Below are 25391 nucleotides of genomic sequence, written 5' to 3'. Positions count from 1 at the left end.
ATTCCTGAGGGGAAATGCCATTTTCTCTGCAATGTGTGGTGGACAGTAAGACAGACTATAACCACTGCCAGGAATTAACATGGTACAGTAATAGGAAAAAAAATAAGGTTGGAACGGAGCTCACAGATGGCAAGTTTGACCCTTCTGCCTAGCTTTCGAAGCAAGAAGAACCCAACTTAGTAGAACTTCTCCCATTTAGTGGCTGCTTTCCCTTTGCTCCCTCAGGTATGCGCATCCTGGTCACGCTGCTTTTGGACACGCTTCCCATGTTGGGGAACGTTCTCCTCCTCTGCTTTTTTGTCTTCTTCATCTTTGGTATTGTTGGAGTCCAGCTTTGGGCAGGGCTGCTCAGGAACCGCTGCTTCCTTCCAGAAAACTTCAGTTTGTAAGTATGAATGAGGCACCTAAACATGCTTAGGATATGCTTGCATAGGGGTTTTATATGTGCATGGTGGTGAGGCAAGGAGTTTCTTTAGATAAACATGCTAATCCCAGCAAGATCTGAGGAGTCTGCATCATGCTGCCACTGTTTCCTCCATTCTGTTTGCTTGCCTTTGTGGGTGAACACTCAGTTTGCATATTATCACTTCAACTTTCTTGTTGTGGTATGTTCTTTTGGTTCAAGATTCATAGGTGCTTTTCCTAGTTTTCCTTCTTGGAGAGCAGGAATAGCCAACATGTTGCCTTCCAGACTTTGACTCCCATCATCCCTGACCAGTGGTCATGCTGGCTGAAGCTGATGTGAGTTAGAAGTCACAACAACATAGGGAGGGCACCATTTTGGCTATACTTGTTAGCAACAGGATTTTTTAAGAGTAGCAACCCACACCCCACGCAAAGGTAATTCCATAAAAAATATAAGCAACTCACTATTAATAATGTTGGTACCTGTTAACAAAATAAACCTTTGTAGAGGCTGTCTTGTTGATTTATGATTGTTGTGATTTATGATTATCAGTACTGTGTCAGACATTATTAGTAGGCAATGTTCCCAAATAGTGAACGATGATAAGAAATACTTTCATGGCGCGTTAAGAATGCATTTACATTGGACCTTAGCGTGTTCAAATGGTTATACCTTTGTTGAGCCTGATCCAAACGTCACACTGATGTCTCATTAATTTCAATGTTACTTATAGATTACCAACTTACTATGAATTGGTTTGATGATTTCTGTAGTGAATCTCAAGGCTGTTTTCAAGCAAGGAGAAGTGGGCTGGAGTGAGGGAAATGTAGTGCATATTGGTAACTTTTGAACAGTCAAAGCAGGTTTGAACACAACATTCTCCTGATAATGTACAGGAAGTCCAGAATTTTCCAGGTGTTATGGAGATGAACTTTCCAGACTATTCCCCAGTTATGTTTTTAAGACGTAAGCAGCGTTAAGCTGGATCAGAAGTGGCTCTCAAAATAGTGCAGAAGTTAGGTGTATACATGTGTGTACGCATCTGTTTTCCTGGCACCCAAACTTGTGCAAGTCTTCTGCTGTTTTTTATTGTTGTTTTTTTGCTTCCACTCCCTCTATCAAAGGGAGCTGGGATTTCATTAACATGCAAAATCCCTCTAGGTAAATTGGCAATAAAGTAAATGAATTGCTGATCAATTCTGGGTATATCCAACACAGCAGCTACTGGTCTGAGTTTAATTGAACCAGAATGCCAGGATTTCAGCTAAGCTTCCAGTGGCATTAAAAGCAATACTTCAGGAATTAACCGGGCTGAACTCGCCTTAAATATAGCTCCACCAGCTTTTTGCAATGAGTCCTTGTGGCATCAGTGAAGTAGCCATTTATTGAGGCAGGAGTATGCTAATTCCCAACAAGTCAGCACTTACTTCCCTTTCCATATCAGGGTGAATGCATTGAATTGGCTTATTATCCCAATAGCATCTTCTGAAGTAATGTTCATTTCTAATGCCAGAAACACAAGTGGTGCCTGCCATGCGAAGGGAAGTATTTAGAAAGGAACAGTAGCATTTTAAAAAAAGATATTCTGAATCCCAGTAAGGGTTTTTCACCATCTACTTCTAGTCTGAAAATGCCTGCCTAGTCAGTCCTTTTTAAATATCATTCATCTAAATTGACATTTGAGAATGCACAATGAAAATATTGAGAGTGGGGTGAGAAGACATCAATATATCACATTATAAAGCCCATTATTTACCTAACCCAATCCTGGGAGGTTGGGGTGGGAGGGCATTAGTTGACTGAAAAAAATGGACAAGGTATAAACAAATCTATTTCTTTATTTTTAAGGGCAACACTAGTTTGAAAGCTGCAAGCTGTTGAGCCAATAGAACACACAAGATTTTAAAATGTAAACTCGTTAAAAGCAAGCTTAGATAGACCAGGCTGTCGCCTGCTTTCTAGCACCCTCTCTTCCCTACCTTTGCTACTGGGATGGTAAGAAAAGTTCGTGAGCATCTTGACTAATGTTTATCCTGAGCACTTGAGGCTAGATTAGTAAGGGTCATGACTTTTGGCATTTTTCGCTCTTACTTAAATACTGTACAGTATTTCAATAATTATGCAAACCAGATTTATTATTTTTATTTTGGTTTCCCTCAAATAACTTCAGTTGCTGTATGCAGTCCACAAGGGCATAATAATGGATGTACTAGAATCAGAAAATTTGGACCATTCATCCCAGTCTCTGATAGCCGATCCCCAGCAGTTTAGATGAAATTGTTCAAGAAAGAGCCATTTTGGAGTGATATGCTATTCATTATGAACTTCAAAATACCCACAGTTTAAAGACATCTGGAAAAATGAAATTGTACTCCCAGACAGTCAAAATGCCCTAACCCTCAATTAATTTGTGTAATGGCTTTTTCTGAACCCAATTATCCTATTCACCCTTGTAATATCTCAGGGCCATGAGTTCCACAGGTTACCCTGTTAACTTTGTGAATGAGTACTTTCCTCTTACATTTTCCAGTCTCTTGCCCTTTAACACCACTATGCATCCCTCAGTTATATAGAAATATGTTTCCTCCATTCCCCCCCCCACAGGCTGATACTGGGTATTTAACCTGCACTTTTCTGTTTCCTTTAAGCCCTTACACAATCGAGGTGGAACCCTACTACCAGACAGAGAATGAAGATGAAAGCCCTTTTATCTGCTCTCAGCCTCGAGAGAATGGGATGCGTTACTGTCGCGACATCCCAACAAGGAGGGAAGAAGGTCTGCAATGCACCTTGGACTATTATTCCTACAACGACACCACGAACACCTCTTGTGTCAACTGGAACCAGTATTACACAAACTGCTCTGCAGGGGAGCACAACCCTTTCAAAGGAGCAATCAATTTCGATAACATTGGATATGCATGGATTGCAATATTTCAGGTGAACAAAGGGACTCATCCGACTCCAAGCTTGCTGTATCAACAGGCTATCCTTCAGTGACAGGGAAAGCTAGGTCAACCTTTATTTTTGTCCCGGAGTAATTTTTTATATGCAAATAATATTAATTTGTGGTTGAGAATCGCCAGTTGTTATTCTTCAGTTCTATCAAGCATGGGGTCGACACTTGTATGAAATGATTTTTTACTCTGGGGTTTTGTCATTCTTTAGTGATTTCATAGCCTTTGTGTTAAGAGATCTGACAGATGACCTAGTATAAGTAATAGCACTGGTGTATCTTGTTGAACATCCATAGATGCTTGGCCATGCTTCCTATCCTTGAGAGTCCTGCATCCGCTGGTACAAGCTAACTGATGCCTTCCTTTTCCTTTTCTCTTGCCTACAGGTCATCACTCTGGAGGGCTGGGTAGATATTATGTACTTTGTCATGGATGCTCATTCGTTCTACAACTTCATATATTTCATTCTCCTGATCATTGTGAGTTATCTCTCTAGTCTTCATGGCAACCAGAGGTGTTGCACTCAAGAGTTATAAGGGAAAGAAACATGGGGGGGGGGGGGCGACAGAGGAAAGGAGAGTTATAAGCGGAGCCTGAGAGAGATGGTAGCCCATTAGCAAAGGATGCGTTCTAACTTTCCTCCCTGTGGCTCTTGTGTGTACAAGAGAGAGATGTGGCAAATGAGAGCACCGACTGACTAAAGTGATAGTGAAGGTCTACGGGTAGTAAGAAGAAAGTAATGGAAAGCAATGAGGCATGAGGTGTTTGTTGATTTGCAGCATAGCATACACATGGCATTCTGCTTCAAAAGGCATTTTGCAGCATCTGAGGCCAGCATAAACATTATTTACATGATTCAGCCAAGGCTAAGTACTTTTGTCATATGATTTCAGTGACAGGAGTTAGCACATGTTTAACTCGCGTTGAAATCAGTGGAACAGAATAATGCTTAGCTTTAGCTGGGCGGTGCCCCAGATACACAGATACACCCCATAGTATTACAGGTGATAGCACACATGGGCAAAGAACATTTATATGTTTATAAACCCCGGAACAATTTGTTCTGTTTTGATCAGAAACAAAGTGACTTGGTCTTAGGCACCGTAAACACACTTAGAGGTCAGCTTGCTAAGATCATTCTAGATTCCTTAGGCTGAGATGGATATTTGATCTGCAAGGTGCACTGACTTACAGTCTCATAACCATGTGGGGTATAAACAGATTGTATGTTTCCTTTCCTCCTTGATGGCAATGAAAGGGAAAATGAATCAGCATCTTCCTACTGCTCAGGTGACATGCACGGATTGTATATCTGAAGGTATACGGTAGCCAGGAGAGGAGGCTAGTTACTAGGTCCTTTTCAAAGCTGAATGATGATCATGATCTCCTGAAAATGCAGCCTGATGAAAAGACTGTTTCAGAGTAAAATATCCAATCTTTTGCTGCAGACAGCTGCTGTAGTTGGGTTACAGCCTCTCCGCAATTCCAGTTAACAAAGCGGGAGATCTGTTTGCAAAGCTGCCAATCCTCTCTGCGAGGGAAAAATCTGTCCTGAAAAGTAAATGCATGGGAGAAAGAAATGCTACTTAATTGTGATAATAAGTAAGCGCTGACTACCGGGAAGCAAAAATTAGAGAAACCCTTCTAAGTCACAATAAATCTCCCTTCTGCTTTGAGCTCTTTGTGTCATCTGCGGGACTGAGGAGTGGGTGTCCCTGAGGTGAGGAAGCTTGAGAGTCTTTGACGTGGAAGGAAAGAAAAGAACAGGGCAGGGAATATCCACCCCGTGTGAGTCACACACAGAATGTGATGATGACTGCTCTTGACTGGGACGGGGTTTGGGGCTATGTTTTGTATTACATGACACTAGCCTTTGTTGTCAGCTGCTTCCCATATTGTGATTTTTAGACACAGGTGCACTTCCTGAGTGACTCCTGAGGCTGAGAACATCAGTGTAGTTTCGTATACATAAGCACACCACCTCTGGATAACAGAGCTGTAGACTTACAAAAGGAGACAGCTTGGATCGGTGTCAGGAGCTGGCATTATTGGGCAGTTGCCAAGGCCTGTAGCCTAGCAAAGGGCTCCCTGATGGCCCCTGCAACACCTTCACCCTGTGTCTGCTTTCTGGTGTCACTATCCTCTGTTCACCTGCCCTCACCAAGCGTAGGAACAGTTACAAGAGGGAAGAGGAGGAGGAGCAACCTCCGTTTGCCTTGACCTCTCCTCCGTGTAATGGAGCGGCCTGGACCCAGAAGCAGTGTGGGGAAGCAAATGAGCAGTGCAGGCAGGCAGTCATGGAGGCAGGAACCAGTTAGTCAAGGGGACCAGTTATTCATGACTTCAACTCTCATTGAAATCAAAGGGAATCAACATAAATCTGGATCCAGCCCTATAAGTTTGTCCCCTTGTTAGTCCCAGTAAGCTTTCCTTCCAGGAACGGATGACCAGACCCCACACCAGATTTTTCTGTGCCTTCAGACCATAGTATTGAGGGCAGATGATTAAGAGATTTGGTGTCAGAGTTTTGTTTTTCATCGTGCGATGAGATAATACTTGTTTGGTCTTTTTAAGTTGGTTTTGAATAGAACTGTGAGCAGAGTGTCGCTTGAAATTTCCCACTATTTGCATACTGATGGGGGGGGAGAGAGAAGGGGACCATTTTTCCAAGGTGACAAGTTTTCCAACAGTTTCTTGGGGTTTCCCATTAACACTGGCTCTGTCACTGTTGGACCAAATGACCTAGTGTTGTATCAGGGCAATGGTGGTGGTTTGCTGGGGTGGTGGACGTAGGAATAGTGGATGCTACCAAAATAAATGGTGGTGGGAAATTCCATGAAGTGGTTCTCTTTTACTAGGGGGTTCAGAAAAAGAAAATATCTTAGAAATGTTCCTGGGGAGACAGGGGGGAGGGAGTCTTCAGAGAAACGCTAGCTCAGCTCTAGTTTTGAAGATATTTTTTTTGATGACTAGTTCTCTCTCAGACACACTTGCTTCAGGCTTCCTCCCTGGTTGTAGGAATACTGACACATCCCTCCTTCCCTTACAGGTGGGCTCTTTCTTCATGATAAACCTCTGCTTAGTGGTCATAGCAACTCAGTTCTCGGAGACTAAGCAGCGGGAGAGCCAGCTGATGAAGGAACAGCGAATCCGCTACCTCTCCAATGCTAGCACTCTGGCCAGCTTCTCAGAGCCGGGGAGCTGCTATGACGAACTCCTCAAATATCTCGTCTACGTCCTCCGTAAGGCCAGCAAGCAACTGGTGGAGGTCTACCGAACCACAGGGGTGAGGATGGGGTTTCTCTCCAGCCCGGTTAGCAAGAGCAGTGCAGAGCGGCAGCCGTGCAAACACCGGCCACGGAAAAGGTCCTCGGTGCATCATCTCATTCACCACCACCATCACCACCACCACCACTATCACCTGGGCAATGGAAGCCTTCAGGCACCGCGCGCCAGCCCTGAAATCAGCGACGTCGAAACCAGCTCGCTTCACAATGGTGCAAATAGGCTGATGCTCCCTCCAACAGCCAATCCTCACCCCACGGCCAGCAACGCTGAGTCTGTTCACAGCATCTACCATGCAGACTGTCATTTTGAGCCCATTCGCTGCAGATCATCTCTCCCGCCTCAGCCTGGTCTCAGCTTACCAGGGCCAGAGGTGCTTCCCAGGACTGTGGTTGGCAGCAAGGTCTACCCTACTGTACACCCAAGTAACTCCCATGAACTGCTGAAAGAAAAAGGTTTAGCAGAGCCCACGTTGAACCCTGGGGCCAGCACCCTGATGAACCTTAATATCCCCCCGGGACCGTATAGTCCAATGCAGAAGCTACTGGAGACACAGAGCACTGGTAAGTGTTTGGGTAGAGTGTCAGCCACTAAGATATCACCTAGATGGAAGGCAAAGCCGCTGTTCATCCCTAACTTACCTTTCCAGGCAGGGCTGCCATTGATTAGGGTCAGGTGAGATTCGGGATGATTCGGGTTGTCCTCAGTTCAGAACTAAGACAGAAGTTAGTTTATAAGGTTCTAACAAAACCCGTTCATCAGAAATAATTCGTTTTGGGTGTGTCGATTACCTCCTCCCAACCTGCCCCACTGGGAAACATAAAATGGGGGCAGAGAATGAAAAGATAGAGCTTTATTTTTTTTTCAAATTGGTTGTAACAAAGTAACATGTTAAGCAAATTTGTGTTGATAGCAAGTCGGCTGTTCTGTGCCCCTCAGTAAGATGGAAAGAAAAATGAATGTTATGAAGAAAGCATTCCAGACCTGACCCACTTGCTCTAAGTCAGCAGTCTTCAGCCTTTTCAGACGAGGGACCCACCTTTAACCCAAATATTCATTTGAGGACCTTCTTAATTAATTTTTAACCACATATTTGTATGGGGGCCATGCTGCTGTTACGACCCACCTAAAACCAGGCCCTAAGCCACCAGTTAAAGACCAGTGCTCCTTCTCTGGGCCTATGTGTTAGAGACAGAAGTGCTGTTTCCATACTTTCTCCATCTGCAGGACACATTATGTCAAGGTGGTGATTGGTAGGCCTCCTATTTAGTTGGAGCAGTCATTCCATCATTCTGAGAGTTGCCGTTGCCTTAATATTTGTCTAAAAGCAATGAGAGAGGAAAGCAAGAACTTTGTTCATGTATGTATGCTGGCTGGGACCGATGGTTACTGGAGTCCAACAACACCTGTAGGCTACAGGCTCCCGATCCCTGATGCACGTCATTGCAAATGTGCAAATATTCAGGGCTTTGTATTCAGAAAGTGAATTTGTCTTTGCATCTGTTTCCTGCCTATGTCCATTTTCTTTCATAACAGTGAAGAACAGTCTGATGACTTGGTCATTCTTCCTTAACTTCTTAGGAAGGTGACCTCTTAGGCTGCAGTCTTAAGCACACTTACCTGGGAGTGCACTGCAGCCAACCCAACTGAGCACAGTGGGACTTGCTTTCAAACAAGCATGCATAGGATCAGGCTGCACATTATGTAACTTGTAAGAGCTGCTCATGATATGTTTTGGTAGGCAGCCACACACCTGTGAGTATATATGCAGATGTGTATGATGCTTTCCCCTTTAACACATGAGCAGAACATGATGTTTGCCATTAGAGAGATCCATAAGAAAAACTGTCTGGATGTGATGCGGTGTAGGGCCAGGTAGCCAAAATCTTATTATCTGCCTTATATCAGCCATGGGAGTTTCCCCTGCTGGCTTCGTAATGAGAGAGACATTACAACCGGGTCAGAGGTGCATTCTGGAGACAAACTCTTCATTCCACCATAGCCAGCACAAACGGGAGACTCTTTGTATCCTTGTCGTCTGGTGGGGTACCATCTGTCAGCTGGCCTCAGCCATTGCGAGAAATGATTTGAGAATGATATGTTTAGGGGGAAGTTGTTAATGCTGAAGTATCAGCAAACAGCAGGAACACCAAGCAGCTTGCTGGCTGCAGTGCTTGTCTCTAATTACAGCTCCTAATATTCCAGGTGCCAGAAGAGCTGATTGCTTTTTGTTTTAACTTAATAGCCAAATGTGTAATGAGGTGACTGTGAACTCTTAGCAGTGGACAGCTGTCACTCATTCTTTTCTCTCTCTTTTTCATCTTCAAAGTTAGTTAGCAGACATTCGTAGCTTCGCAATTGTTGTTGTTTAGTCGTTTAGTCGTGTCCGACTCTTCGTGACCCCATGGACCAGAGCACACCTGTCTTCCACTGCCTCCTGCAGTTCAGTCAAACTCATATTAGTAGCTTCGAGAACACTGTCCAACCATCTAATCCTCTGTCGTCCCCTTCTTCTTGCGCCCTCAATCTTTCCCAACATCAGGGTCTTTCCCAGGGAGTCTTCTCTTCTCATGAGGTGGCCAGAGTATTGGAGCTTCAGCTTCAGGATCTGTCCTTCCAATAAATTAGGGTGTGGAAATGAGCAGTATCATGGATTTTCTTCTTTTGTATAGGTGATAAAGTGAAGAAATTCAGAGGATATTACACACACACACACACACACACACACACACACACACACACCAAGTATCCTATCTGCTCTTAGGTCATGAGCTTAAGGAGGTGAGATATAATAGGATAAACTGTGTCAACTGTGTGTGTGTGCATGTCCTATAGCTATATATAGGCTGAGTCTTTTAAAAGGGGCCCCGTGGAACATGTGTACTCTGTATCCATGGGGCCTCTTTTGAAGGACTCACCCTGTATATATAAACACATAAATGTTTTAGTGTCTTTACCTCCTCCTCTCAGCTTTAGAGTATGAAAAACGAAAGGCCGTCTTAAATCAGCATATCACAAAACATAGAGCATGCTGTGTTGTTATGAAGGGTGTTGGGTTGCAGTGATGAGAGCTGACAATTCTGACCTCATAGGTCTTGCTCCATAGAGAAATACTTGCCCAGTTTATATCTACACCACTGAAGCTTCTGTTTGAAGAGAACGCAACAGAAATTAAGTTGGAGAGCATTTTTAAGTTTCAACATTTTGAGGAGTTTCCAGACTCCTCTTGCAGAAATGTATTTTGGAAGAGGCTTTTCAAAAATAGTGATCCTATGGGAAAATGGTGTCCAGACATCTGGGAGGAATTGAACATCATACTCTTATTATTGTTACACCAGTGCAATAATTCTGCTTGCCAGGTGCGATGATCTTTCCTTCTCCTAGCCCTGTGCTCTCTTCTCAGTTGTTCTCCCAAACCTCCAGACCAGATCTGGGGGAGGTGTGGTGGTGCATGGGGGGAGGAGAGGAGGCGAGCCCTGTTGTGTTAGTCTGAGCCCCTGCCCAGGCTTCTGCTAGCACGCTGGGCTAGTTGAAACTGGGCCATCATCTCTGGCAGCTCACATGCACGCACACACTTCACTGTGATACCTAAATTCTACAACGTAATCCTGCTATTTGTGCTGAATCAGGCTGAGACACCTAAAGCATCCTCATAGGTAGGATGGTAGCCATTTATGGGTCTCTTGCTATGTGTTGCATGAGTTGCTTCTGAATTCTGACCGATGGAGATTTTTAAAGAAGCAGCAGAACAGGCCTAATTTCTGCACAAAGCTTCTTTCAAATGAAACCTTGCCTGCATTCATTATAATAGCTTACTGGCTGGTGCATGTTTCCTCGCTAGTGGCGGAACCCCGGGATGTAAGCAGAAGTGACAGCAAACACATTGCCTGCAAGTGAAATTGTGTCTGGTAGTTCCCCTACCTGTAATATCTAGCAGAACTTAACTTGTGTCACAGCCCTCCAAATCATTGGCTGACAATTGCTGGGGAGGGAATGACAGGGAAACAAGGTCCCTTGGGATCTCATACCTGGCAGCGAGTTCTAGAAGCTATGGAAGAGGAAGGAGAAACTGGAATGTAGCTCCTTTTTCAGTTGCAGCATATATGCAGCACTTGATCTAGTTTTCTCAACAGAGACTGTTTAAGCCATTTCTGAAAGGGCCACTCTGGCTCATTTGATGTCCCACTTCTGTGTTTTCCCATCCTCCCACCTCTTCCTCTCTTTGACTTGTGCCCTTCAATTCTCTTCTCATTAAATTGGGACTGACCTTTCTGACAACAGTGCTGGAGAATGCAGGGGGCAGACTGATGCTTAGCATCAAAAATCACCAGGTTTTTAGAATCGAATGTATCCTCCCTCTTATCAATCTCTTAGTAAGGGTCTTGATTCAGGTTCAGTAGATAGTCAAAAATTATGGTTCAAATGTTGTTCTAGCCATGGCAAAAGTTATATACACATACTGTTTTTGCATTGGTTGGAGATAACCACTCAAGCGGGGCAGAGGTTCTCCTCTTACATCTGGTGTGAAATTATTGAACTTACAAAAACTGCAGTTGGACACCGACATTGTTCGGCTGCTCCAGAAAGAGATTTCCAAGATTTTTAGTGAAATAACAGAGGGTATGGTTTTCTTTGTCCTTGTTTCAGGTGCTTGTCAAAGTTCCTGCAAGATTTCCAGCCAGTCTGGGAAACCCAACAATACTTGCAACCCAGATAGTTGTCCATACTGCATGAAGACCTTGGCTAACGATCCAGAGCTGGTGGACAATGAAGTGGGAGATTCTGACAGCGACGGGGTATATGAGTTTACTCAGGACGCTCACTACAGTGATCAGAGGGACCCTCAGCGTTGGAAAGCTCGGGGAAGAAACACCTTAAAATTCCTAGCCTTCTGGAAGGTGGTTTGTGAGACGTTTCGGAAGATTGTAGATAGCAAGTACTTTGGCCGTGGGATCATGATAGCTATCCTGATCAATACCCTCAGCATGGGGATTGAGTATCACGAGCAGGTAAGCAGAGCCCTCTGTACTTTAGTAGTTATAGTTAGACTCTCCCTGCAGCCACAGCACCCCAAATGGTGGCCTCATTAGCTCCATCCTGGTTCTGCTCTTAGCCCCTTGAGTGGGATTTCGTACCACACAGCATCGATTCATGCTGACCTCTTACTTTCATGCCTTGCTCTGTTTAGCTGTGTTTGTTCTGGTCTGTTGTTAAATGAAGCTCTGAAGCTCTGCAAGGGCAACAAAGCTGCAGATCTTGGGGGAGCACTTCTGGTTGTGCTACTTAGTGTGGAGAACTGCACACTGGTGAATAGAGTTCAGTGACACTTCTTGGTCTGAGGATGTAAGCAAGTGAAGTCATCTTTACAATGCTTTGTCTCTCTCTCTTTCTTTTTTTGCATTTTTACAGTAATTCTCCAAAAGCCACAAGACTATTTGCTTACCTCAATAAATCATTTACATTTGATTTTATAATAGCTAACTTGCAAACAACATGTCATGAAATATGCAAGCTGTTTCGTGAAATAAGTACTGTAATTGCATGCTTGGTGGGTTTTTTGTGTTTTTTAATGCAGGCTTCCCCATACAATTTGGGTTACGGTATATTCCAATACTTAGACATGATTTTGCTCCAGTCAGTCATATTGTAGGGGTGCCCTTTATTTAGAAATGTGTCTGCTTTGGTGCACAGTTGATGTGTCCAAAATAAAAATGCCAGCACTGATTACATTCTCTTACTGGCAAGTGGTACATGGTTGTTATGTACAGTTGCTGATTTAAGACATACTCCAGTTCCCATAGGTCTGTGTCAGTGTTGTTCAGTGTCAAAGGGTTGATCAAATACTTTGGCTTCTAGTTCTGTGAAACCCAACTCTCCCCCTGAAACATCAGGTTGACTTTGTCCCCCACTTCCCATAGAGAGTCCTAAATTGTTGTCATTCCATTTAATTTCAGAGGTCATGGAAAAATTTAAATGCTTTTCAACATAATATAAAAAAGGAATAAAGCCCCATAAGGTGGTTAGAGACATCACCAACCTGGTGGCATCTTCATAAAGAGCTCCACCCCTAGTGATGTCAGTGTCACTCCTCCCATATGGAGCTCTCTGTCCCACCTAATGAAAGCATGGGCAGGTGGAGTTCATGCAGGTTATATTCTCATCAACAGTAGTCCAAGGAAAGCCCCCCAACAGAGCATTCAGGAGAGGAGGAGTGGTTTTGCTGGCCTGGAATCCAATGTATCCTGAGCTGGGTACACAGCTGACACTTGACGACATTTCACCCAATCCAGCATTGGGACCGATCACTACACCTGCTCCAGACTCTTCTCGCACTGAGCAGAGTTTCCCCTGCTCCTGTCTTATGCCCCAGCCAGCATAAGCAGTGGGGTTGCAAATGCAGCAGTGGCTATGCTGCTCAGTCACACCTTGGTTAAGATTGCTCTGCCCCTTGGAAGCAAGTTGCATTGAACGTACTGAACATAATTGAACCTATTAAACAAGCTGTCCTTCAGATATGCTCATTTTTCTTCTTTTCTAGCTCCCCCTTCCCTATTGGCATAGTCAGTTACTGTTTAATGCAGTTGCTTTACTTCTCGTTTTGTAGCTCCTTGTGTCAGAATAGTAGCTGCAAACCAAATTCTGCAGGTATAATTGTAGATCCTAGTGCCATCCTGGTGTATTAATGCATCAGTGGTTGTACATTATAGTGGCTGAGGCCCCTTTGGTGTGCTAAATGTGTCCTTTCAAGCAAGCATGTTTTCTGAAATCTTAATGCAATGTGGCTGATTAACCTTTGTTTTCGTTATGCCTTAAATGGAAAGGCACACTTAGGTCCTCTTAGGATCTGTCACATGCTGTTTGACCTTCCTTTCTTGACCTTACTCAAAATTTGTCTCCATAGCTGAAATAAGGATTGATGGATTGCTTTTCAAATTTGTTATTCTTTTAATAATAGTACCAAGTGGATCATTCCTTTGGAGTCTGGAGGGGAAACTAGAAAAGTTGATGCAAAGTTCACATTCTTCATTTTTGATAGTTTGAATCACAGAGGGAAATGTCATCTCTGTCTAATTCAGGTATTGCTTCCTGTGATGGGGAGACAACCTTAGCAGTTCCTCTGCCCTTCCCATTACCCCTCTTACCATAACAGAAAACCCACCAAGGGCATGCAAGAGAAGCAATCATGTTGCCTGATGTGCTTTTCTCATGGTGATTAAAAAATAAACTATCTTTGGGAACACCCATGGGAAAGAGTTTGCCACCAGGAAAGGGTGGGGAGCATGTGGTCCTCCTGATGTTGTTGGACTGCAACCCTCACTGCTCAACTGACATTGGTCATGCTGGGAAGGGTTGTTGGGAGTTGGAATCCAACAGCATTTTCAGCATACCAGGCTGGGAAAAGGTTGCAGTTGATTAGAGAGAGAGGTGGGTCTGCTAGGCAGTGGAACCTGTAGCACCAGTGTCCCTAGGAATATAGAATCATAGAACCGTAGAGTTGTAAGGGACTCAAGGGTCATCAAGTCCAACTCCCTGCAATGCAGGAATCTCAGCTAAAGCATCCCTCTCAGATAGCCATCCAACATCTGCTTAAAAGCCTCCAAGGAAGGAGAGTCTACAACCTCCCGAGGGAGACTGTTCCACTGTCAGACAGCTCTTACTGTCAGAAAGCTTTTCTGTGTGTTTAGTTTGAATCTCCTTTCTTGTAACTTGAAGCCATTGGTTCACATCCTACCCTCCAGGACAGGAGAAAACAAGCCTGCTCCCTCTTCCATGTGACAGCCTTTAGGATATTTTGAAGATGGCTATCATACCTTCTCTCAGTCTCCTCTTTTCCAGGCTAAACATACCCAGCTCATCCAAGCGCTCCTCATAAGGCTTGGTTTCCAGACCCTTGATCACCTTGGTTGCCCTCATCTGCACACGTTCCAGCTTGGCAACATCCTTCTAAAATTGTGGTGCCCAGAATTGGACACAGTATTCCAGTTGTGGTCAAGGCAAAATAGAGTAGGACTGTTGCCTTATGGACAGAAGGTGATTATGTGATGCACTCAGAGAGGCTTAAAAGATGTCATAGTTGGAAAAACCTGGGACTGGGGTAGAAAGGTGATTGGTAAGTGAGTACTCAGTGAGTTTCAGTGTGCTATCTTCTTTTTCTTTTCTTTTTAAGAAAAGATTAGAGAATCCAATGTCCTATTTCCCTCCGCTCCCGCTCCCCTCAATATTGGAGTGAATAGCAAATGTTGAATCCTGCTTTTATTAATTCATCTGATTAAAGCGGCAGGAGAGAATAAGGAGATGTTTTTCTGTAAACTCCTGAGGCTTACAGTTTGCAGTTTCATAATCTGACAGTTATGAGATAGGGAATTAGAGCTGAGAATTGATAGCTCTGGCCCTTCTGCTGAGATTATAAATGGTGAATGTGACCTCCCCCCCCCCCAAAAAAAAAACCCTTAAGAACAAACAAATCAATGTCACCAAATGTATCTGCATGGATAGGTTGTTTAAAAAGAAATGAAGGACCTTATGAGCAATTGACTTTATTAGTTTTTATATGAGGCTCTTTTGCCTAATATAGAACACAAGTATTTCCATACACACTGAACCCTGGCTTTGTCAGTTCTATGAAGTGGAATAATTTGGTATCAGAAATGTTGATATTGTTATAAGTTGGGGGGGGAGCAAGACTCCCCTAAATTCCTGGAACTAGGGAAAAAGTTAGAAATTAACCAACCCCCCTGAATCTCCATATGCAGCAGGGATTAATGTGGGTGCCTGCCATAACTCAGAGGGGAGATGGTTCCACAGAGATAGTGTCACAATGGAAAAGGCCATATCCCTGGTAATTGCAAGATGAACCTTTCAAGGCAGCAGCACAGCCATGCGGGCCTCTAGCTGACCTCAGTGATGGTGTCAGATGATGTGGGAGAAGATTTTCCTTAAAATAGCCTGCTCCCGAGAGCTTGAGAGCTTTAGCAGCATATTGGGAGCCGGTATAGCAACACATGTAAGAGAGATGTTAACATGTGCATGAAAAGGTGCTCCAGGAAGCAATCTAGCTGCAACATTCTGCACTAGCTGCAGCTGCTGCATTAGCTATAAGACCAGCCCCACAGAAAGTGTATTACAGTCATCCAGCCTTGAGTTTCCCTATGCATGAGTCAAAGGGGTGAGGCTCTCCCTGGCCAGACACATTTGTAGCTGGAGAACCAGCCAAAAGTAGTTGCTGTGCCCACTTGGGCCTCCAGTGAGAAAGGTAGATCTAAGAACATCCTCAGGGGTGCACACACATACCTGCACCCCAAGCTGCGCACTTGCTCCTTCAAATGGAGGGCGGGCAGCTATGAAATTCCCAGACCCAGGAGCCACCAAACCACAGGACTTCTGTCTTTTCAGGATTCAGTCTCCTGTTTATTTTCCCTCCTCCAACCTACCACTTCATCCAGAAACTAGTCCAGGATATGCTAATAGAGAAATGGAGCTGGATATCATCACTATACTGATGACACAGTGCTCCAAATCCAGCGATGGCCATTCCTAATGGCTTAAAGAGCATTGGGGACAAGATTACAGCTAGTGCCAGGGCGGCTAAGTATAGCCACCCAGTGCTGCTCTCTAGATATGGCCCTGTAAGTAGGAGCAGAATTCCCCACTCCCAACTTCTTTGGATGAGGTCACCCTGTAATCACGCTTGGGTTAAGGGACTCTGACACTAGTTCCTCCTTCAAACTCTTTCACAAGAACAAAGAGAGAAAGAGAGCAGTGTAAAGTTTAGAGTCCCCATTAAATGCTCATGATAACCAATTCTTTCTCTATGTTAAAACAAAATTGGACTTAACAGCTTTGGGAAGTTTTGCCCATTATTTCTGAATATGTGTTCCTAATGAGTCATTCTCATGAACATCATACTTAAAAAAATTAAAAGCAGAAATCTCAGCACATTCATTTTAATGAAAACCAGCTATTCTTTAGAAAGAAGGAGCTGTCATAATTTCTTAAAGCATCATATATGTCACCCTTAACCAAGTTTCCATAATAATGAGAAACTGGAAGCTTTGTTATTAATAGAAATAAGTGGCACACATCCCTCACATATCAGATTTACAGACTGTTTTTAAAAATGGGGTTGTAACATACTGAAATTTTTTAAGGGCCATGCTAGCAGAAGGAGATGTGAATGGATACAACTGCAATCCCAGGCCCATCCTGTGAAGATTAATGGTACACTGTACATCATCTAGTACTGTACATAAAATTAGTATCACTGTTATCCCAGTTCTGTCACATCAGTTCACATCATGTTCAACTGCTTTGCTACCCCAAGAGATTAAGGAACTTGACCCTTGACCCCTACCAATTATTATGAGCAGAAGACCCCTCCCCCAACATGCTGGAAATAAGTTGATCTGAAGACACAATTATCACAGCCAAAGCAAAAGTTAGTCTTCTGTAGTAGCCTAAGAATTAGCTGAAACATTATTGAGTGCATAGCAAAGATCCCATCAGGGCAGGCTGAGTGGTAATAGCAAACAACTGTAAAAGCAGCAAAGAAACAAGTTTCTTCCCATTTAATCATAAATAACCAAGCAAAGAGATAAGTAGGGTCATGAAGGAACAGCCGACGATCGTTGGGGCAATGAGAGCAACCATGGTTTGATTGCGGGGAACGGGAGTAAAAGACATGAATAGAGGGTCTAAGAAAATAAAGCAGAGCAAAACAAATGTGTGTGAGAGTGTGTACGAAACATTGAGTTTTGAGAATTTCTGAAGACAATCGAAGCAGAAAGGGAAAGCAGATTCAAAGGCAAATATGTGATGTGGTGGCGAAACCTGTTGATTTATTTATTTTATATATTTTATGTACCACTCACCGTATTTTTCACCCTATAGGACGCACTTTTTCCCCTCCAAAAATTAAGGGGAAATCTGGGTGCGTCCTATGGGGTGAATGCAGGCTTTCGCTGAAGCTGGGAGAGCGAGAGGAGTCGGTGCGCACCGACCCCTCTCGCTCTCCAGGCTTCAGGAAGACATCCGCAGCCTAGGCAGCCCTGCGGGAGTTCCCGCAGGGCTGTCTAGGCTGCGGATAGCAGCCTGCTTCCTGGAGCGCCGGGCGCGCTGAAAGCAGAGCACCCAGCGCTTCGGGAACACATCCGCAGCCTAGGCAGCCCTACGCTGCGGATAGCAGCCTGCCGCCCGGCGCGATGGACACCCTGAAGCAGAGTGCCCCTCGCACCGGGCAGACATCCACAGCGTGTTGGAGCCCTGTGGGAGTTCCCCGCAGGGCTCTCCACGCTGCGGATAGCAGTCTGCCGCCCGGCGTGAGAGGCGCCCTGAAGCAGAGCTCCCCACCCGCCGGACAGACATCCGCAGCGTGTTGGAGCCCTGAGGGAGTTCCCGCAGGGCACCCTACACTGCGGATAGCAGCCTGCTGCCCGGCGCGAGGGGCACCCTGAAGCAGAGCGCCCCGCCCGCCGGACAGACATCGGCCAGCCGCACAAGCTCAGGGGACAGCAAGGAGGCGCAGCGCCGCCATCCCGCTGTTCCTCGACCTGGTTCGGTTTCCCCGACCTGGTTTTGGGGGGGAAATAAAGGGGGAAAATTTCCCTTTATTTCCCCCCCAAAAAACTAGGTGCGTTCTATGGGACGAAAAATACGGTATACTAAGACAGTCTCTAAGCAGATTACAAAATAACAAATAGGGTATATAAATGAAACTGGAAACCTACATATAATACAATGAAATAGAAAATAGGGTTGCCGTGTTTCAAAAAGTAAGAACCAGGACTCCCCAAAAGCCCGCAGGCTGTTGAGCTTTTTTTAGGAAAATAATCTGAACTTTCGGAAATTCCCCCCAATGTCAATTTCCACCTTTGAAATCCTGGTAATGTCCGGACATATGGCAGCCCTAGAATACAAGCTACAATGCAATGCAGTATAGAGCAATTAACATTTCCAATGAAGCTGATCTATTGGGATCCTTTCTTTGGTTTCCCTCTTGCCAAGGCACACACTGACTCATAATAATAATAATAATAATAATAATAATAATAATAATAATATATTATTTATACTCCGCCCATCTGGCTGAGTTTCCCCAGCCACTCTGGGCGGCTCCCAATCAAGTGTTAAAAACAGTACAGCGTTACATATTAAAAACTTCCCTGAACAGGGCTGCCTTAAGATGTCTTCTGAATGTCAGGTAATTGTTTATCTCTTTGACATCTGATGGGAGGGCGTTCCACAGGGCGGGCCACTAAACGCATTATGCAGTTTCTTCTTGCTTCAGTTGAAAGAAGGCAGAGCACTGGTTTTCTCTAACAAATATCTGGATATTAATTTGCATCCATTGAGGCTTTTGCTTCTAATTCATTCATTACCTCTCACACTGTGGTGTTGGCAACACAAAGTCAGCCAAGGCTGGAATGTTAAATATGTGTATGAGATCACCGTAGGTCCATAGGAACAAAGGCAGGAGGAACACGAGAACTATGCAGCCAGGTGTTTAGCTGCATCTAAGTCAAAAAGGTCCCAGAGATAGTCAAGCCTGAAGGATGGGGGGGGGGGGGAGCAAATGAAACAAAAATCTGTGGTTGTGGCAGGAGCTGTAGACTGGCCTGCTGTGATAAAACTACTGGTACGCAATTGTTTGAAAGCTTAGAAAAGGAAGTAATTCAATAGGAGGACATTCTTAAAAAAAAAAAAACTACAAAGGAAGAACCTCTCAAAACAGTAGCTAATGTGCACACTCCGTTTGCAAAATACCAGTGTAACCTTTTCAGGCACTTTTAAAGCTCATTTAAGAGTTTTAAAGCTTAATCCTTAGTGCATCAAACAGCAGGGGGCTTGAACAGGTGACTGTACAAATGTTGTAAAGTTGTCACTAAGTAACATTAAAACCCAATAACCATTGCAGCATGAAAATATCACCCATCTGTGCCACGGTATGTAAGGAAAATGTGCCTGCAGAAAGGATCGGAAACTAAAAGGTCTACGGGCAAATGCAGGATAGAGCTTTTTGTAAAAATGTGGTGTATCCTTTTGGTGCAGTATTCATTTGTGAAGGAGTGTGGATTAAGGTGCTAGGACTGTAGCAGGTATCACTAACTTACTGGTTCACTTCCTCGATCTAGTCTTTTTTCCTCCGATTTGTTATTTTGCTTGCTTCTCTACCTCCTGTGGAGCCAACAGCTAATTAAAGAAAAGAAGGACCTCTTCATCTGAGGGAAACATGCGCTAATTCACAGGGGGCTGGGACAGAGTGATCCCAGAGCTTACGGTGCCTTTGTTCTTTCACTTACCCGTCCTAAGCAAGATGATACTGGCTCTGCTGTGTTCCTTTACAGGAAGAGGAGGTGACAGCTAAACTAGTTTCAACTTCTTTCACTTTAGAAAGGGATAGAGACTGTAAATTATTGACTGTACGGGATGGGACTGATGGAAGTTTGGAGTCCAGCAGTTTGGAGGATAACTCAGTTGGTAAGAGCATGAAGCTCTTAATCTCAGGGTTGTGTGATCGAGCCCCACATTGGGCCAAAGATTCCTGCATTGCAGGGGGTTGGACTAGATGGCACTTGTGGTCCCTTCCAATTCTATGATTCTTTCATTGAGTTTCCCCAGCCTGGTTTATCTCAGATTGTTGGCATCCATCTGTCTCAGTGGAGTGCACCTCCAGTGGTGAAGTCAAACCGCTGTGTTAGCAGCACCGAAGTGCCCTTCCAGACGACAATAGCCCCCCCCCCCCACACACACACGGCCTTGCTGATGTGGCCCAAAGGAAAGCGGAGCAACACTGAGCAGGACCTCAGATGGTGATCACAACATAAAGACAGGTTTCTGTGAGTGAGACTGTCCAGCTGGTGACAAGTCATAGTTTTCCCTGCCCTTCCTCAGGTATTCTGGATGATATTGTGGGTAAGTGGCAAGGGAATTAAACTGGTGCTTTGACTGGGACACAGCTACAATATGCTTCCACTTGGCCCTCGTGTCCTTTATGACACACCAAGGGTTCTATGAATTGGCTCTGACTGGAAACCAGGAGGCAGAAGAACAGGGTTCAGATGTGGTAGTATTTCTCCATTTCAGAACTTTGAAAGTCAAATCAAGGTCACTGTGCTATGTGAGGACACCCCACACACCCCCACACACCCTACATGGGCAATAGCTCAGATGGTAGAGCAGGAGACTCTTAATCGCTGTGTTGTGAGTTCGATTCCTGTGTTGCAGTGGGTCCCTTCCAACTACAGTTCTACAATTCACACTGTGTTTATTTCCTCCCCACTATGAATAAGCACTTTTTAAAAAATTACAAACAAGTATTTTGGCCACACGTTGTCTTTTCATTGATTATGCTGTCACTTACAATAATAACAGAGTGGTAATTTATAGTAGTGTTATTTTGTTCTCTTTTGCTGACTGCGTCATTAAAATGCCGCTGGCTGAATGTGGGATTCTGCAGCTCACTCGTTCTCTGTCCCTTGCTGTGGATATTCATTCTGGATTTTCTGGACATAGCTGTGCTTTCGTGTCGGGTTGTTGGGGGTCAGTGGTTTCGTGTGTGGGCGTGCAGGTACTATTTTTAGTATATATTTGTGTCTGCTCCTGCCTGGATCCACTCTAGTCAATGTGCTTGGATTCAAGGATTGTCATTAGTGATGATGTGCAATATCACCACTGAGCGCAATATGGCTCTTTTCGCAGTAGGTGGGTTTTCTTTTACAATTATTGCTTACTCATGGAAATCAGGTACAAAAGGGGCAGATGCCATCTTGAGTTGTTTTCACAACAGCAAGTATTTTGAGGACAGGGAAAAGTCAAGAGTGTTGCGTTCTGTGCAACTCTGGTTATACTCCATGCAGGGCCCTTATCCGTTTTTGCTCAGCCCACCTCGCTAAACAAGACATGTATTAATTTGAAAGAAATCAGTGTATATATCAAAGATTAGCAAAAGCTGTGAGCTAAATGCCCTGTGTATATTTTTCATCTTTATGATGGTTTCTAAACCCTAATGGTTCTGAAGCAGATGCTTGTATGGTGCATGACTCAGAGTAGGAAGGATCTACTTTCTGGTATCACTAATCTCGGCTACTTGTAAACACATCAGATTCTCTGGAGCCATGTGGTGCTATGCCATTGTGAAGGATGGCCCAGAGTTTCAGGTGGAGATTGTGCATGAGGATTTGTGAATCAACAAATACTGCAGATCCTCAATGATTGTGGGATTTAAATAGGTTTGCCATATTCCAAAATGTAATAACCAGGACACCCCAAAAGTTGTTGAGCTTTTATTAGGAAGACCCCAAAATTGTAAAGCTTTTTAACGGAATCCCCCCCTTTTTGCAAAAATTCTCGCAAACATGCTGTTGAATAAGCCTCATTTGAGTGTTTTCAGCTTACTCTAATAGCGTCAGAAATCAAGTAGTAGTGAGTTTTGAGATGGCGATCCATGGGCTGCTAATGAGGATGTCCCAAAGTCTTAGATGTAGGGACAGGAGAGAAAGTAAATTTATTTCTCATTTAAAGGTGAACCTACCTAATTTGCACATTCCAAAACACTATGCAAACTGAAACATTGCCATTCTCTTGAAATTCACACTTCGGTGAATTTTGCAATGCACTTCTCCAACCGAGTAATGTGTACAAAAATGCATGTACTAAGGTAAACTGCATAAAAATGCATATATTATTGCAATTAATTAACATAAAAAATGCATTAAATTAAGAAAATAGGCTTTGCAAGACATGTATTAGGGGAAATTGCATACAAAAGGATTAGGAGAGATTTGTACTAAAATCATGAACTTTCATGAGGACTTTTATTTATTTTTTAAATGCAAACTGATGTGAAAACTCAGAAAACTGACTTTAAGATTTTATAAATGAGAAACCAAGAGAGATCAAAATGGACATTCCCCATTTCCCCATTCCTTGCTATATTGAAGGAGGGAGCTATTGGGAGATAGACCAGAGTTGATCCGATGAGCTTCCCGAACCACTTTAAAATGTTTAACTTGGGTTTGCTCACTGGTCTGTGCAACTATGAAGCATACGATTCTATGATCCTCCTGCTGGCTTCAAACTATCTTCTTCTTGTTTTCTCTATGCATTTATCTTCTGCCTATTTTGCAGGAATGAGCCTACCATAAAGCCCCATCTTTAAATAATGATGCATTCCCATTTATAGCTTGGTGCATGAATCCCATTTTGCTGCATGTGAGTTTACTGCCACCTTTCCTGCTATGTGCCAGCATTCTTTTGCCAAGTGATCAAAAGTCTGGCATCATTTTTGTCACCTCCCCATCTATTCCTGCCTTTTCTCTTTACCTACCACAGAGCTTGTGTGAATTATCCATTTAAACCCCTGAGCAAGAACAGCTGAATAAATTAGATTGATATGGGGGAGAAGGGAACACAGTGCTCTATAGATTTTGTATTACCAACACTCAATTTACTTGCTGTTTAAACAGGAGTTATTCTTATTAAAGATTTGCTGCTGGAACCCTAATGGAATTAAATCAATGTTAATGGTAGCTGTTGGAATGGTTAATCATCATGATAGCTGATTTTCAAAAATGTACTTCCTGTTTTGTATTGGGAGTAATTAGCTTAATAAGACTCTAATGAGAGCATGTCAACACATAGCCAAAATTAGTGGATATGGTTCTGGTGTGTAAGATATAAAGAAATAAGAGATATAAAGAATGCATATAATGGCAAAGAAATCAGTGGACACCCATATTTAAAATAAGCAAGTTTCAACCTTGTTTAGGTAAGGGGGCTTCCTAGTCAAAGAACTCTTGGTTTGGACTTTTACAAAGGGATTAGGAACTTCTGTTGAAGAACTTTTATACAGTTGGGGTGAGGAGTGGTTGGAGTCAGAGCTTTGTTTAGCAAATTCACATGTAAGACATTGTATGATAATACACACCAGTAGTAACTGGTGGTGTCTGATACAGTAATTTTTCCACTATCAATTATATATGCTTATTTTGCCTCCCAGTACTTTTCTAAAAAGGAACGCGGGTGGCGCTGTGGGTTAAACTGCAGAGCCTAGGACTTGCCGATCAGAAGGTCGGCGGTTTGAATCCCCGTGATGGGGTGAGCTCCCGTTGCTTGGTCCCTGCTCCTGCCAACCTAGCAGTTCAAAAGCACACCCAAAAGTGCAAGTAGATAAATAGGTACCGCTCTGGCAGGAAAGTAAACGGCGTTTCCGTGCGCTGCTCTGGTTCGCCAGAAGCGGTTTAGTCATGCTGGCCACATGACCCGGAAGCTGTACGCCGGCTCCCTCGGCCAATAAAGCAAGATGAGCGCCGCAACCCTAGAGTCGGCCACGACTGGACCTAATGGCCAGGGGTCCCTTTTACCTTTTACTTTTCTAAAACTCCTATAACTGGCTATTAGAATCAAGAACAAGATGATAATTGACTAGCTCAAATTGCACCATTTAGCCTCTAAGTCAGGAGTAGCTAACACCCACCCCCTGATCAAAGTTTTCTCCCTACTACACACACACAGAGAGAGAGAGAGAGAGAGAGAGAGAGAGAGAGAGCGCAATGCCACTCCAAGCTGCAGAACAATTTGGGGGCTTATGAAACCTCTGCTTCAGACATCTGAAGGTAGCCCTGTACAGGGAAGTTTTTAATGGTTTTTTATTTATGGTTTTTAAGTTTTTTTATTTATGGGCTTGGCTTTCATAAGCCACATGAAGTTCTGTTCTGAGCCTGGCTTGGAAGGCCTTTGTTAGACAGAGGGTTATAGACTCAGAATCATATAGTTGGAAGGGACCCTGACAATCATCGAGTCCAACCCTTTGCAGTGTAGGAATATGTAGCTGTCCCATATGGGTATCCAACTTGCAACCTTGGTTTTATCAGCTCTCTACGCAACTTAGCTATCTGTCTCTAATAATATCTGCTCTTACATTTTCCATGAAGCTGATGGCTCCTTAGGCATTTGGTTTTCTTACAGACTACTCTGTTTCTCTGGTGTCTGTGCTTTTCATTCTTCTCATATAATTCCCCTTGCGTCTTGTGTTATTCCCTTTGCACACCGAGTTCCTACGAGAGGAAGGCTTGGTTGCCTCCGCCGTTCATAAAACTTGACAGCAAGTCAGTGCTGATTTGAGACATCTTAGGTGCATGTGATATTGCGCTGGCAGCATATGGGGTTTGCCACTGATGCCAGGCTACATTGGTAAAATTTAAAAGCATGATGGATTAGAAACTATGGTTATGCATCTCCAGAGGGACAGCCCAGTTGCCCTAAATCTCACTGCCGCCGCCACCAGCTGGGGGCAGGGAGCTTGAGGCATGGTTCAAAGAGGATGCAAACAATATACGGTACATCTCTCATCAAAAAACCAAATGCAGCTAACCAATATTATGCCATAAACAGATGAGGTCGCTTTCAGTGTAGACATGCATTCTGGTGAGGGAAAGTATACAAGAACCTGTTTGCCTGTTTTTCAACTTCACACCTCTGTTTAGGATGCAGGTTGCTTAAAAACAAGCCTCCGTCTCCTTTTCTTTACCAGGTCTTAGCGGTGCTGCTGCAGGTGATGCAGCTGAGAAGCTGGCTTTGTGTGATCCTCCTTTGAAAGCACTTTGTGCTGTCATCTTTTCCCCTCCTGCCCTCCACCCCACCCCACCCCCTGCCTTGTTCAACAGAGCTACATACACAGCATGCCACCAGCATCCCATTGATCCCTTCCAGAGAGAAAAAAGCATCATGGAACAGAACTTTAAAAGCAC

The 25391-nt window shown here is 43.9% G+C and overlaps 1 protein-coding gene across 15 annotated transcripts in view; it reads left to right on the top strand.

Moving 5' to 3' along the window:
* The window catches only part of CACNA1G (calcium voltage-gated channel subunit alpha1 G), a 323096-nt gene that overhangs the window by 182114 nt on the left and 115591 nt on the right, over positions 1-25391 (top strand). For all 15 annotated transcript variants that reach the window (XM_028716551.2, XM_028716569.2, XM_028716593.2 and 12 more), the window contains exons 5-9: positions 226-385; positions 3055-3346; positions 3750-3842; positions 6413-7211; positions 11296-11657. In XM_028716551.2, coding sequence (XP_028572384.2) covers positions 226-385; positions 3055-3346; positions 3750-3842; positions 6413-7211; positions 11296-11657 — 1706 coding nt within the window. The remainder of the gene's footprint in view (positions 1-225; positions 386-3054; positions 3347-3749; positions 3843-6412; positions 7212-11295; positions 11658-25391) is intronic.

The sequence above is a fragment of the Podarcis muralis genome, chromosome 2 (genome assembly GCF_964188315.1).
Source record: "Podarcis muralis chromosome 2, rPodMur119.hap1.1, whole genome shotgun sequence".
Classification (NCBI taxonomy): Eukaryota; Metazoa; Chordata; class Lepidosauria; order Squamata; family Lacertidae; genus Podarcis; species Podarcis muralis.
Note: the sequence above shows the minus strand (reverse complement) of the source record. Positions and strands in the feature narration are given on the sequence as shown.